Source organism: Arachis stenosperma, chromosome 9 (assembly GCF_014773155.1).
Source record: "Arachis stenosperma cultivar V10309 chromosome 9, arast.V10309.gnm1.PFL2, whole genome shotgun sequence".
Classification (NCBI taxonomy): Eukaryota; Viridiplantae; Streptophyta; class Magnoliopsida; order Fabales; family Fabaceae; genus Arachis; species Arachis stenosperma.
The window spans coordinates 118,703,970-118,719,560 of NC_080385.1; the positions used below are offsets into that span (position 1 = coordinate 118,703,970).

The 15,591-nt window shown below is 31.7% G+C and overlaps 1 protein-coding gene across 3 annotated transcripts; it reads right to left on the reverse strand.

Annotated features, from left to right (window-relative positions):
• Positions 1-1,920: 1,920 nt before the first annotated feature.
• Positions 1,921-8,795, reverse strand: LOC130950829 (histone-lysine N-methyltransferase ASHH3). 3 transcript variants are annotated; one of them, XM_057879425.1, is made up of 14 exons: positions 8,678-8,776; positions 7,886-8,005; positions 7,008-7,137; positions 6,695-6,806; positions 5,761-5,860; positions 4,842-4,920; positions 4,568-4,739; positions 4,372-4,452; positions 4,000-4,126; positions 3,184-3,211; positions 2,980-3,064; positions 2,847-2,892; positions 2,683-2,766; positions 1,921-2,258 (listed from the first exon to the last, which is right to left on the reverse strand). In XM_057879425.1, the coding sequence occupies exons 2-13, from the start codon at positions 7,901-7,903 to the stop codon at positions 2,695-2,697; spliced, it is 1,050 nt and encodes a 349-aa protein (XP_057735408.1). In that variant the 5' UTR covers positions 7,904-8,005; positions 8,678-8,776; the 3' UTR covers positions 1,921-2,258; positions 2,683-2,694. The 3 variants fall into 3 exon arrangements, with proteins under 3 accessions (XP_057735408.1, XP_057735407.1, XP_057735406.1); XM_057879424.1 differs by having other exon boundaries at positions 7,886-7,971; positions 8,678-8,761; XM_057879423.1 differs by having other exon boundaries at positions 1,922-2,258; positions 7,886-7,985; positions 8,678-8,795.
• Positions 8,796-15,591: the final 6,796 nt, after the last annotated feature.

The window sequence follows — 15,591 nt, forward strand, 5'->3', positions numbered from 1 at the left end:
TAAAAAAATGGTCTGCATCTCCAAATCCACTGATTAGTAATATGGCATGTAGTATGAGGGTAAAATTTGATAAGTATTGGGAAGAAATTCATGGCATGATAGGTGTTGCTGTCATTCTAGATCCTAGGTATAAGTTTGCTAGGCTTGAGTATAAATTCTCAATGTTATGTCAAAATCAAGATGAGTGCTTAAGTAAGATTAAGAGGATCAAACAGATATACAGAATCCGTCTAATTCAAGTAATGCATTTGAAGATTCTACACAAGAGCTACAGATGAATTCAGAACAAGATGATGATGCTGCTTACCAGTTGTATATTAGACAAAAGAAGAGAAAAAATGGTTCATTTGTAAAAACTGAATTTGATCATTACATAGAGGAAGATGTTCATCCTTTGAGTGCCGACTTTGATATTTTATCTTAGTGGAAAGTGAATTGAGCTATAGATTTCCAACACTTCAAAGAATTGCGAGAGATATATTTGCTATCCCTGTATCTACAGTTACTTCTGAGTCTTCTTTTAGCACAAGTGGTCGAGTAATTACTCCTCATCGTGGTAGTCTTCATAAAGATACTGTGAAAGTTCTTATGTGTAATCAAAACTGGTTGTGGGCAACATATCGTTAAAGAGGTTATTTATGACTTAACTTTTCTATTTGCTTATGGTAATATTAAATTTATATATAGATTGATTAATAAATAAATTTATTATCTTTGATTTTTAGGTGAAAAACCTGATTATCAAACTATAAATGATGATGATGATGATGATGATGATGCTGTATCTGAAATCATAGACTAGTGATGGTGTTGTTGTAACAAATGGAATGCTCATGGAGCCATGAAATTAAATAATTTTATTTATGTTTATGTTGTTTACTTAGACATAGACTTTTATGTGTAATTTAATATTTGATGATTATGTTGTGTATGAGATACTTGTGTTATTTGTGGGATAATTTGTGTTGTTTGAATACTTGTGTTATTTGAATGCTCTTGGGATAACTTGTATTATTTGATGGTTATGTTGTATATGAGATACTTGTGTCATTATAACATTTCTTTTTGTCAACCCGCGGGTAGAGTCGGATACCCGCGGGTTGAGTGCGGGTAGGGTTAGGGTTGGATATTTCTCAACCCGCGGGTATGGTAGGGTTGAGTTTTGGTTAAAAGCTCAACCCGCAGATAGGGTTAGGGTTGAGTTCAAACCCTACCCTACCCTACTCGTTGCCACCCCTACACTTTATGTATATTTTCCTTCATCTGAATAACATGTATATTTCGATATGTATAGAAATATTTTGACTTCTACACAATAAAATTCACCTAAAATATATTGAAAATATTATAAATCGCAATAAAAATATTCTCAAAATATTTAAAATATAATAAAAATAAAAAATAATATTATTTTATAAGTGGTAGAAAAAATTTTATATTTAATAAACTATTTATATATTTAATTTAAAATTTTATAAAAATATATAAATAATTATTTAAAAGGTGAATAAAAAAATCTAACAAAAATCTTATTTCTATAAAATTTTCAATCTTTTAAAAGTATTCTTGTATATTTGTGGTATTTTAAAATATTTTAAAGATATTTCTATTGTTAATAAAAGTAAAGATATTCAAAAATCAGGAACAGCTTGATAGATTACCTTTCTAGTATATCAAAATATTTAGGAGAGGCGAATACGATTTGAACAAATGGATGGACTAAAAATAAACTACACAAACTTTAAAGGAACCTCAATAATTTCCTGTCTCTATATATACAGTTAGCATATCATACATATACACAATAAAAAAGAGATTAAAAAATATTAAATTAAAAGAAAAAAAAAACAACATCATGTTTAGAGCTCAAAAATGATTTTGGATACAACCTGCGTAATGCTTATTTGTGTAATTCTTTTTATTATTATTATTATTAAAGTGATAAATAAAAGTTATTTTAAGAAAAAAAAATCCTCAACCTATCATCTATCTGAATTCTGAAGTGATATTATACACCATCCAGCCATTAAACAAAAAAACAAAGTTAAGATATCTTTAATGAAACTTTTATTTAAAAATTGAATAAAAGAAATGCATCTTACAAATTACAAACACTATTTCACAGTTCCAACAAAGACAAAATGAGGAACCAAGTGCCCCAGGCAAGGAATATTCTGTTGGGTCAACCAATCCACAATGTCACATACAGCTCTCATCAACCACCGCATCCAAGGTCAGAAATACCCTTCGAGGACCAACTGGTGAAAAGAAAGAGAAAATTAACCTTACAGAACGGGGTTTTAAATGCTTGGCCAAGCTTTCGGAATGTCAAAACCACATTTCAGCAAACAAAAAATAAACGAGTCAGCTCATATAAACTGGGGCTTAAACGGGTCAGATTGGCCTGTTTGACACTACAATGGATTGGGGGAATATTTGGCTTTCTTTTTTTTGGGTATAACAACATGCTAGGTATACACCAAAATCAGTTAAATTAGCCATTACTATGGAATACATATTAAAATATAAGATACACAATAAAAATGAGTTAAGTTACATATGCATTTATACACAAATATATAGTAACTGATTTTTGGTGAGCACATAACATTTTGGGGCATAATACTCAACAATGGATGGACGAAGGTAAATAATAACATTCACAAGGAAAATTATACCTACCTAATAGCTGCATCACAATGTAACCAGTTCCCAATCTTCCTTGGACATGTCAAAAAATTCGACACGTCCATCCTCAAACATGATCTGCAAATGTAAGCATGCATTCACATTTGTTCGTGTTGCTCATCTAAATTACAAAAAAATAAAGCCAAAGGATTTCTTACGGAGTGTTTCTTCGAATATTCATGAAACCGCTTAATAATCCCGAACCTGGACATTATAAGTGGAAGAAATTATGGTTCATCTTATACGAGCAAAACGTTATATTACTACTTAGAAAACGATTATTAAATATACCTTATGATATCAAGGTGTCTGATTCTAACAACTTCACCAATGCAATTGCGAAGGCAGTTTGATTGGCAAAAGAGGCGGGAATTTCCTGAAGAGTCAAGCATAACAGAAAAAAAAAAAACAGAAGAAAGCAGATTTAAATTTTAAAACATGTACAGGAGGTTAAAAAGTGGCATATAAAATGAAGAATAAACAAAACAAACTTACCAATATGCAAACCTCCATTCTGATAAACCTTTACAGAGAAAAAAAATGCACAGAATTAGTCAATATTACAAAATCAATGTAAGTCAATTGAACTTCATAGCTTATCTTGTACGCATTTAATATTACAAAATCAATGTAAGTCATTGAACTTCCTAAGCTCAACCAACAAATTCATCTAAATAATCAAAATGAACATAACATTAAACCAGAAATTAATATAAACAATCTAAACTGGCATGTATAAGATGACAGTCAAATTTAATAGACTTCGAAAATAGTCTATATGACGACATCAAAAGTCCTCGACTAGGGAGCGCACCTATATGCATCAAACAAGACAATTGAATGCTAAGCATAAAAGATGATTCCCTTTCCATTTACCGACATTACATAATTATATGTTAAGAATTAAGGAAAATGATTCATGTCTCATTTATATTCACGAGTTACGATTTACATTGAAAGATTCACTTCTATACCAGTTTCTCTTTCTACTTACCATTTACTGGTCAACATTAAAATCTAAGGGCCAATAACATTTTATGTAAATATTATTTGGTCCGTCTTAAATCAACACATTTACAAATGATAAATACACTCAAGTATGTAGCACATATTAATGCGATTCACCCCATACCAAAATCCAGAAGAAAACACATGGAAAGAAAAATACTACAATTACAACAGGAGGGGGTATATTTCTTACGAAATTAAAAAGCATTAGCACATGGGAACAGTTAGCAATAATATTAGAAAAACAAAATTCACTTGATTCTAATACTTTGACAGAAACAAATATTCATGGAAGTTGGCCACCTGGTCTCCGAATAAATTTAATGCAGCATCTGAAGAAGTTTTAGGCTTGGTAGGTTTCACACCAAGCTTACGCCTGCACATATTAGCCCCGCAGTGGCAATCCTGATCCGCACCAAACTGGACAAACCTGCTAATTGGTATCTAGTTAGAATCCAGGAGTGTTATTGCATTGTTAATGTGTCCTTTGTTATACTAGCATCTTGCAAATAATAATAATAATAATAATAATAATAATAATAATAATAATAAAGAAAACAAATACCGACTACAAACAACATCAACCAGAAGATTGTCATGTGGGAATAGTAGTTATTTTCAGAAAGAATTAGTATAGAAGAGGGTGGAATCTATGGAAAAAGCAAGTATTCATACTGATAATCATATGTCAGATGTTCGCCTTTCCTTATGTCGCGCGTTGCGAATATGCCAATTCTCGTTTCACCGTCAATTATCCTTAAGAGGGGGAAACATTAGAAGAAAATATATTAGATAATAACCTAATTTTGAATCAGAATTTAAATTCCTTATATTACTACACAATTGTTTAATCAGCAAAGTAGTAGCCAACCATTTCTGCATCTCAGTATTAGGACAGCAACTATGATTGATATATCTTGATTTGTTTCCTTTATATGTTGCATCGATCACCATATCTCGATTTATTTCACATAGGTAGAAGTTTGTCACCCCACGAAGTTTCATGTTCCATAATCTTTCTTCACATGTTTTGTCATCAATGACTGGTAGAAAGAGGTAATTTCTATTAGTAGGCTTAAAAGAATATAAATATTTTAAAGAACATTTATTCTGATGAATGTCAATAGGATAAGTTGATTATGAACCTTCTCCAACATATTCTATCACAAATTCTCCTTGCTTGATATCTTCATCCGCCACAATTCCAGAACCACATTTCTCAGTCTACATAAAAATATCTACAAGGTCAGTAACACTAATCATCACTAAGAGAAAGGCAAGCAAACATGACTCGAAAAACACAGCAAGAGCAGGTGCTTAAACAGAAAGCGGACATAGGAGAAACAGTAGATAAACAATTATACAGAAAACAAGAAAACTAGAAAAAGAGAACGGCATTATTTTTTTTCCCATTATGCAATAATAGTATAGAATAACTTTGCATTATGTTCTAGTTGAATGAGGGAAATGAGAAATCTTAGTGGATAGTTACTTATTATGATTTGATATTTCCTCTGGCTAGTGCAAAGTTATCTTACACGGCCAATACATAAAAATTAAATACTTCTCTGGATTGCAATCAAACTTCAGAAATGAAATTATGCATAAGAATCCCACTTGGTGAGGACTAAAAAGGGTAGACATATGAAAGTTTACTCAAAAAAAAAAAATGTAGCGTTTCCAGGAATTTAACTTGAGAACTAGACAGAAATTTTACCATTGGGCGAATGAAATCTACCTCCTATAATAATGTTTACATGGATCCTAAATTGCAATAGGAATCATATTTAAATGGATATGTATGCACATGAAGAATAAAATAAATTGGATGACCCTGTTTATACATAACATGGGGAACAAATTTGTGCATGGAACAAAAAATAAACGTAGGACAGTAGGAGAACACAATTATACCCAATCTTTCTTTGAGACATTAGTATATTGCAAAATATTACAGCCAAATATCAGAAAAATGCTGAGAAAGTCACATTGTAAAATGAACCCAAAAAATTAAAAAAATAAAAAAAAATCAAAATAAAAAAATCCTGAGCCAGAGGCTTGTACCTGAACTAATTTCATCTTTTTGATGGGTCGATGCTGGAATGGTTTGTTAAGACAGGAAACCCCACATTTACAGCCTGAAGAGCAGCTAGACAGAAGCATCCTATTGGGCCAGTCAACAAAATGAATAATTTGGGGGAAAAATATATAGATTGATTGATTTATTAGCACTTGTAAAATGCAAACAAAAGGTTGAAGCTTTTCAGAATTAATGGTCTGTCTGCATTAGGTGTAATAACAGAATTTAGATAAATGAAAAGTTTTCATTTTGAGCATAACATCTTCACTTCATTTCATCAGGAATGAGTGCCAGATATTCATATATTCTATTATTTACAACTTAAAAATTCATACTGTCAATACTCTGCTTATTATTAATCTCAAAATGAACTTGTTCCCTTCAACCCAATACATGAATTTGGAAGTGAAGGGGGGTGGGAAGTAACAGCATCCAACCAAGAACAAGACTTTTGCAAGGTATTTTTATATATCATATCGAACCAATTGGTCAAGTTACACCATCATCATGCTTGATAGCTTAGTTTTTCTATGGATACTTTCAATTTTACGACACAAGTCTATTACATAGAAGCAGAATAGCAGATCCTAGTTCATATTGACCGTTTAAAGTTTCTTTTTTCTGATATATTTTTCTTTTAGAGTTATGTGCCCATCGAAGGCAAGTTCTTGCTCTGGCCCCGAAGAAGAATATATCACATCATATGAGTTGTCCAGCCCCATTTGTTTAGTTCGAAACCTATCTCCTTTTACTTAAATTGCTGATATCAACTTCTATTTATATATTAATGTTGTAAGTTTCACAAAATATCATGTACAATTCTTCCACGAAGTTCTGATATATATATTTGATGTTTAAATATTTAAGATCATAAAGGCATAAAAATTATAACTCTAAAGTTCGGGTAACAATACTCACCCACAGTGGCAATCTTTACCGCATACAGCAGAAGATCCAGGTGATGATGTACAAGAACAAAATATGCCATCGTCATCAAGCCTTCTTTTAACCCTTTTTGTCAGATATATATCTTATATTTTATAAGAATAAAAAAAATTACATTTGAAACTAAAGGAAACATACAAGAAAACTGTACAAAAATGAAGAGTGAAGATTGCAATTAAATGGGTTCTCAATTTCTCATGCATAATGATGTTAATAAGAAGTATGGAAAACTTCAAAGAATGCAAATATGAATAACAAAACAGGAACTAAAATCTCCAAAGGATACTGCGTTTTATAAATGTTACTGGCATTGGCTTGCACTTATTAAACCATTCTGGAAGTTCAAAGTCGACAGGTTCACCAATCTCCTCTGCCAATTTGCTAAATACTAACCCTAAAGATGTTTGTTCAGAATTCTGTAACATAAAAAAGGCAAGGAAGTCAATCTACAGGGCAAACTTATTAGAGAGAGAAATCCTCAACAGTTGCAACTCATACCCTAATTGCAATCTTCATATATATGGTAACAAAATACTACTACGACTTATTATTCTTATAAAGGAAAAATATAGGAAGAGACACTATCAAAACCCAACATAAAATTATTACTTAAAAAGGCCATTTATTTTTTCCAAAAGGAAGGCACCTAAACATATGAAGAGAGAAAAAAAAAGCTTTTTATAAAAGTTAAAATCAAGTAGGAGCCAGTTCTATCTAGCAAATAATGTTACAGTTATCTAAACAAAACTATCTTCCTTTGTGTGTCATAGATAGTTAGAGAAGGATTTCCTAACCAGATGGCCAGTTCTAAACGATACATGAAACATCTTAGAAACTCCAGAGTAAAATACTATTTCAAAATCAAATGAAAAGAAAAAATACGAAGAAGAAACTTGTACTCCTTTGCTCACAGTTAACTTTATAGGCAGAGACATATAAGCATGACAGAATTAATGAAAAAGTCACTAATATTTAAATTGTAACCATTTTTCCAGTGAAATAGTAACTTAAATAAACCCTCAAAATTCATTAACTATGAAATTACAATATAGAGACCAAAGACAGTCCACAATGAAAACATAACTAGATCATAAAGAACTAAAAAAAAATAAAAAGAATAAAAAAAGAACTAATCCAAAGGTTGTATTTTACATAATGAACAACCTTCTTCATGGTAGGCATGGCCTTTGATAGGGTACTGGATAAGCAATTCTATTTAATCAGCTCCAATCTGAGTTTCTGACCAGATGCTGAAACCATAAATCTGATAACGAAAATCAATACCTAAATTTCCAAATATCCAGATGCAAAATTTAATTCACTACTTAAAAAAGACAAAACTCTGCCAACAAAATGAAGAAGAACAAGTCAGTCAATGAGATGTGAAAATGTTATCTCAATGTTGAGATTCCAAAATCAACAAATTAAGTTCACATAACCAATCACACCGATACGAACATGTGATACAGTAATTAGGGAGTAATTAGTTATTTGGGTATTAGTAAACATTAGTGATAAGAGGAATAGCGTAGTTCACACATGCACAAAACAATTCAAGTAAGCGAAATGTGATGCAATGCAATATCCCGTTTTCACCTTGAAAATATCATCACGTGCCTTGCTGATTTTTACATTCCAAATGCAAAGCAATTTCAGATTTTCATGTGATTCCTAAGCTTTTCTATGCAACTCAGTTTAACATTTATGCCAATGATAAGCTATACAAACCAAAACCATAACTCAAAGGGAAAAAGAAAAAATATATATCGAAACTTTTGCTTCCCCTTATTCTCTTCTAACAGAATTCAAACATTGCTAGTTACTACTTACTATAGTCAATAAATTTCAAAAGGACGATAAATGAAGTCAAATTGGGCAGAACCAAGAAGACGAATCTAGAATCTAGAATCTAGAAGCAGAATATGGAAACCAAGCACAGAGAGAGAGAGAGAGAACCTGGAAGTTGGAGAGTGGCAACGACGGTAGCCGAAGTTGAAAGAGACAGAGTAGCAATAGCTGATCCAAATGAAAGGGTAGAACGGGAAATTAGGAATTGAGGGAAGGATAACAATTTAAACCAAGGCAGATTATAATTGTGACGATGGGGTATTGGGGTCTAAAGGTGCGCCAATTAGTTTTTGGATTTGGATTTTCTAAAATTTGAATTTCATTTTAGAGAATAAAGTATAATCTCTTACCATTTATTTTATAGGTGGAACCAAAAATAAATATGAAAGAGAAACTATTCAAAAATAAAAGATCATATTTTATTCTTTAAAATAAAATTCAAACTTTAGAAAATCCAAATCCTTATTTTTTATATTGGGATGTAAATAGTGTTTTTTTTAGAATCATAAATTATAAATATATTATTTTTAAATGTGGAATTTTTTATTTAAAATGTAGAGATTAGACCATTTAATTTATTAAGAATAAAAATTAAAATTTTCAATTTATCATTTTTTTAAAAAAGAATCACAACAAATAAATCAATCGGATCTTCCGATTTGATATTAAAAACAAAATAAAAAATTAACTTGCAAAATAATCCATAAATTCAATTACTGATTTTATATTAAAATAAAAACACATGCACAATTAATAAAATTAAATTACACACATTTTTAGTCACCAAAAAAAATTACACACATTTCTCTTCTATAATAAAAAATTTTAGCCAGTAAAAATAACGATGGTTTCCCAATTTTTTTGGTTTATTATTTATTTAAATAATATTTTATTTTTTATTTTATGTTATTATAAAAAAATTACATTTTGTGTACTATAAAAAAATTGCATTTGTGCAGGCAGTCCGAAACGTAAAATTTTTTAAAAAGATGAAAAGTGAAAAATAATTTTTTTATTTAAATAAATAAAAAACCCAATTTTTTTAAAAAATCATTACTATTATTAGTATATATAATAGAAAGAATTTTAAGTATATTAAATATATCAGTATTTTAATAGTTTTAGCAGTTAATTTCAATAATAAAAATATATATAATATATATTAATTAAAATTAATAATTAAAATTATTATAACATCGATATTCTAAATACATTTGAAAACTTTCGTATATAATTAGTATATTATTGATTAATTAAATGTTGGTATATTAGATATAAAAAAATTATATGTACATAAGTTAGTACGTATAGTGTGTATTATAATATATCAACAACGAGTAGCGTTTTAAAAAATTTATAAAAAGGTATAAATTTATTATTTATGAATATATAAATAACTTATAATAAATATGGGATAAATTAAAATAATAAATTTGTCCATTTAAAGATTAAAATGACTCAAACAAAATAAAATTATAATTTTTACAAAAATTTAATTTTTTTATGTTTTTCTATACAATCTTTATAAAGAAAGATTTAAAACTTTTTTTTGTCGTATTGATAACAACAATAACTGAATGAATTTTTTCTGTTATACTGAAACAAAATTTTTTGAAGAAAGATAAAAGATGGGTGAACTTGTCGAAATCGAACTCAATAACCAGACCACAAAGAGACTCTTTCACTAGACTTCTTCTGTCTCCTTACAATTGATGATGCAATAGGTTACTATTTTCTCGTGTTGACGATAATGAGACATTGGCTAAGTACGCTCACGAATCGTTTATGAAGAAGATAGACCACCAGCAGCTTCTCGTATAAAGTCCTCTACAGAAATAGCTTGATTTTGGAGGAGGGAGGAAGGAGGTACACATTTTCCATAAATCAAGGCAAATAGATTTTTGCTGCAGTAGAGGGGGTTATAGTACCAAAGGTTGATGGTAAAAGTGGTACGCTATCTTGTAACCTGAAGAAATATCATAACTTGTTTTTAGTGAGAGTCCATTGAATTTCATCATCCTTATCTGGTGTAATTGCTAAAATGCGGTAGTTAATTTCTACAAAAAATATTTGTTTATTTAGTACTTGGTTATTCGGGATTTTTCAAAAAGGGCTCTGCTACACATACAAGCAAATAATGCTTACAAGCCTTACAAGTTGGCCCAGCCCAGAAATAATCCACGCGCATTCACTCCCTTTGAATGGAGCGTCAATCCCACGCGCGTCACTCAACGGTTACGCTTCGCAAAAAGCGCTCGTTATGGCTCACTCTTCCTCTTCCTCTTATCCTTCAAAGAAAACACAAACTGTCAAGTTTCAAGGAACATTCTAAACTGAAGAAACGTTCGAACTCGTCGCGAAGATTAGCAAAAACCATCAACAAAAGATAGAACTTTCCATCAACAATCTCCAGAAAAAACAAAGAAATATTATTCAAAGTACATTACTGTTTTACTCATCTTGTAGATTTTCCACATTTTTGTTTCTGATTTCGAAATCGAAGAACTAGGTTTTACTGTTCTTCTATGTTCTTCTAGGTTTTACTGATCTTCTTGTTGTAAATCTCATATTACTGTTTTTACTGTTTTTCTTATTCTAGGTTTTACTCTTCTTCTAAGTTTCTCTAGGTTTTATTGTTCTTCTAAGTGGTTCTAGGTTTTACTATTCTTCTTGTTCTAGTTCTTCTTGTAACTGATTTTTTGCTGTATATTGCTTAATTTGTTGGGTGTATATGGCGTAATGTATATGGGTGTATATGGTTGATTGTTGGGTGTATATGGCGTAATGTGTTGGGTGTATATGGTTGATTGTTGATCTAAGTTTTTACCGTTCATCTTGTTCTAGGTTTTACTGTTCTTCTAACTACTTCTAGGTTTTACTGTTCTTCTAATTTATTCTAGGTTTTACTGTTCTTCTTGTTCTAGTTCTTCTCCTAACTAATTTTTGTGTGTATATTGGGTAGTTTGTTGGTGTATATGGTGTAATATGTTGGGTGTATGTGGTTGATTGTTGGGTGTATATGGCGTAATTTGTTGGGTGTATATTTATGAACTCATATAATGTAATATAATGAACTGTTGCAACTGTTCTAATATTACTTGTCCTTGGGTGTATATTGCTTGACATTGTAATATTTCTTGAGCTTGTATATTTATCCATGTTTGAGTGAATTGAACATCATTTTGAACTGATCTCATTAAATACTTATGAAATCGGTTTGGGTGTATGTGCCTGATCTATGGGTGTATCTGACAGATATATGGGTGTATTTTTTATATATTGATAGCATCTCTTTTTCATTGCAATAAAAATGGAAGGCAAAAACCAAGCTGCAAAAAATGTAAGAACACATATATTTCTTGGATCAAATTAGTTTTTCTTAATAGAAATATAGCTAACTCTAATTTTTCTTTGTTTATAGCAAACCAAAGACCTAAAGTGTGCAACCCATCTGTTGAGTGAGAAATTCAGAAATATGAGCGACGAGAAGAAAGTAATTGTTAGGGATTTGGGGTTTGGTGGCCTGATGCACATCCCGCCGCTAAGGGTGCATCACAAAATATTAAAGGAGTTGGCTAACTCCTTTAAATTAGGGAAAACACACTCGAAACTGGCTATGGTTCGTTCAGAGTAAGACCAAGAACAATAGGGGTTGCGCTTGGCCTCAACGCATCAAGTAACTCGTTACAAACATAGGTGTATATGAGCCATATTGGGGTGTATTTCAATTTATGTTTGGGTGTATTTCAAGTGCTTTTCATACAATGTTTGTTTTCCTTTTTGTAAGAGATCTACTTCCTCAGAAAGTCAATTATAAGGATCTTTCTGAAGGCAACAAACAAATTTTTAGAAGATTCCAGCAGAAGACCCTAAAAAGTCTGACAGATGAGATGATGACTATTGGTGTTAATAATGAACAGGATCGCCTCATGTTCAAGAGGATTTTCATCCTTTATATACAGATGGCATTCCTGTTACCAACCACAATAAACAAAATCTCTCCTGTGTACCTGGCACCAATTTTCAAGATGGACACAATAACAGAGGGGAACTGGGAGCACATGTTATGAATTTTATCATCAAGGGAATAACAAATTACAATCTGAAAAAGAAAAAGGCAATTGACGGCTGCCTGTTTGTCCTGATGATAGTTTACTTCCATCTATTAAAAAATAAAGACAAGGAGGGGGAAGAAAGACCTCCAAAACCCTGGATTGCCAACTGGACTAGAGAGCAGTTGGTTGAAAGAATGAGGGCAGAAATGGAAGAACATATGGTAAGTGAAGAAAATATCTTAGGTGTATTTTATTTACCTGAATGCTGTTAACTAACATTTCTAATGTTTCAGGAAATTGCAAAGATGGCCGAAACCAAGGAGAAAATGAAACAAATAAAGAAAAAAGAAAAGAAAGAAAAAACCAAAAATACAAAAAGGAAGGCAAGTTCATCATCATCATCATCTGAGAGTGAAACAACTGAAAGTGAAGACCATTCTACCTCTGAGTCTGAGACAGAAGAAGACTCAGAGGATCCAACAAGGAAACAACCCACCCGAAAATCCAAAAAGTAAGTAACATACTTGGGTGTATTTTGTTTATTCAGGTGGGTGTATTTTGTGCATTCATTTGGGTGTATTTTGTGTCTTCATTTGGGTGTATTTTGTGTCTTCATTTGGGTGTATTTTATGTCTTTTAATATGTTTTTAAATAATGATTGTTTGCCTACCAGAATGGAGTCCAAAAAAAGAAAGAAGATTCAGGAGGATTCTGATTCAGAATCTGAATCGAATGATGAGTAATGTTCTAAAATTATTATTGCTTTCCTTTCGGTTTATTATCAAAATTTCATGTATTAATAGAGTGTCTCTTATTAACTTTCAGAAGCAAAGAATCATCACCGATAGAGAAGCAAAAAACAAAGAAAAAGAGAACACCCCAAAAGTAATCACTTCTTTGGATAGTATTTTCTGATCAATCTTATTTTGTGTTTCTGATTCATACTTGTTTTCCCCCCAGGACACAATCGAAAAAGAAAAAGGTCGTTGTTGAGGATTCATCTCCTGAACAAGCTCAATACTATCATGGGTAGAGTACTTTGTAAGCTATATTACCGTTTATCATCAAAATTATATTTGTTAACATGTTCTTTTATGCATGTACTGTCAGATCTGAAATTAGAACTCAAGAATTAGAAGAAATCTTAAGGGAATCTAGGAAGAAGAAAAACAATAAAAAATCTGCTGCACAGGGGTATGTCTTGTTGGGGTGTATATTTCCGATTTTAAGGTGTTTTCTTTACTAATAATTGTTTCTGGTTTGCCAGGGAGAAAAAAGCTGATCTGCGATCGACAGAAGGTCACTATGTCTCATCTGAAATGTAAGAACCTTTATTTGATAAAATCCTGTTATCCTGATTTAACAGTATGGTCTTTTTACTGAATAATATCTACTCTATGTTTAGAATGCCGGACGTAAACTTAAGTGATGATCCTTTGTCTCAAGGACACACAGATCAAAGTAGCGTAAACAAACCGGCGGAGAGCATGTAATATCTCTTTCTAATACTGGTTGCTTTTATCTTTTATTAACTTCTGCTTCTAATTTTGTATATATTTTTTTAGAAAAAAAGTCCTTTAATGTTTTATTCGAGAAAAAAAAAGGCAGGAAAAAAAGCCAAAACTGGAACTATGTAAGTTCTCAAAAAACAAAGCATGTCTTTCTTTTGAATGCTTCGGATGTATTTTTAACTTTCTTAGGGTGTATTTCAGGTTGAGTATAGCTAAAGAGTCAGCCAACGAGCCAGCTGAAGAGAACATGATGGTTGTGCGGGTAGAGACACAGTCACAAACCGAAGTGCTTTTAATGTGATTTTTCCCAAGAAAATTTCAACCTTATAACCATTTTACTTTCGCGGACTTTGTTAACCTTTTATTTTTCTTCTTGTTTAGAGTTCCGATTCAAATTTGTCTACCACTGTCCCAAACAACCACTGTGCCAGAAATTGAACCAACCCCTGTGCCAGAAATTAATGAAGAAACTACAAAAAGGTAAGGAATAATCTTGGGGTGTATTTATTTTTTGTTTGGGTGTATTTTCTATTTTTATTTGGGTGTATTTTCTGTATTCATTTGGGTGTATTTTCTGTATTCATTTGGGTCTACTTTCTGTAATTATTTGGGTGTATTTTTTGTATTTTCTGTAATCTTTGGGTGTATTTGTTTATTGTTTGGGTGTATATTATCCTTGTTGGGGTTTATATCCTCACAATTGTTTTGTAACCCTGTAGTACTCCAGAACCACCGCCAAAAACTGAAGAAATCACATCCACGCTTCCACCAGCTCCATCTAAAGTGTAAGTTCAACAGATTAAAATTTTGTTTTCAATTTCATTCATCTATTCTTACTCTTATAGTATGTTATATCTCATCACACAGTAATCCAGCCCCAGAAGACGATGCTGCTGCACTTATGATGATGGCACAGACAGCATCGTACATTCCTAAAGAAGGTCCGATGCCATCATTCAGCCTCGGCCTGACTGATTCAAGCCAAGAAAAAGCGGCAACGCAAGAGGGTGTAGCAGCGCAAGAGGGAGAGAGAGCGAAAACTCCTGAAACGCCAAAACTAATAGAACAGTTAGGGGAGCTGGTGGAAAAAATTGCAGGCAGTGGGGTGAAAACAGAAGGTAAAACACTTCCTATTCATAAGCAAAGTGGTGAACAAAGTTTTGAAAAATTTGAAACTCCTGCGAGGACAAATGAAATGACTGTTGAAACACTACAAGAAAAATACCCATTCAGGTACACTTGAAAAGTGTAGCCAAAAGTGAAAAAAAAATTATGCCTTAGGCTACGGCTACGTTTTTTGGGCTACGACTACGTTTTTTGGGATGATTACTATTCGGCCGTTGCCTATTCTCAAAGGCTACGCTTTTCTGCACCAAGGGCTATGCTTTTGGCATTTGGGAATAGGGTGCACTTTTCAAGTGATGCTGTCCAGGACCAAAGGCTACGATTTTCAGCT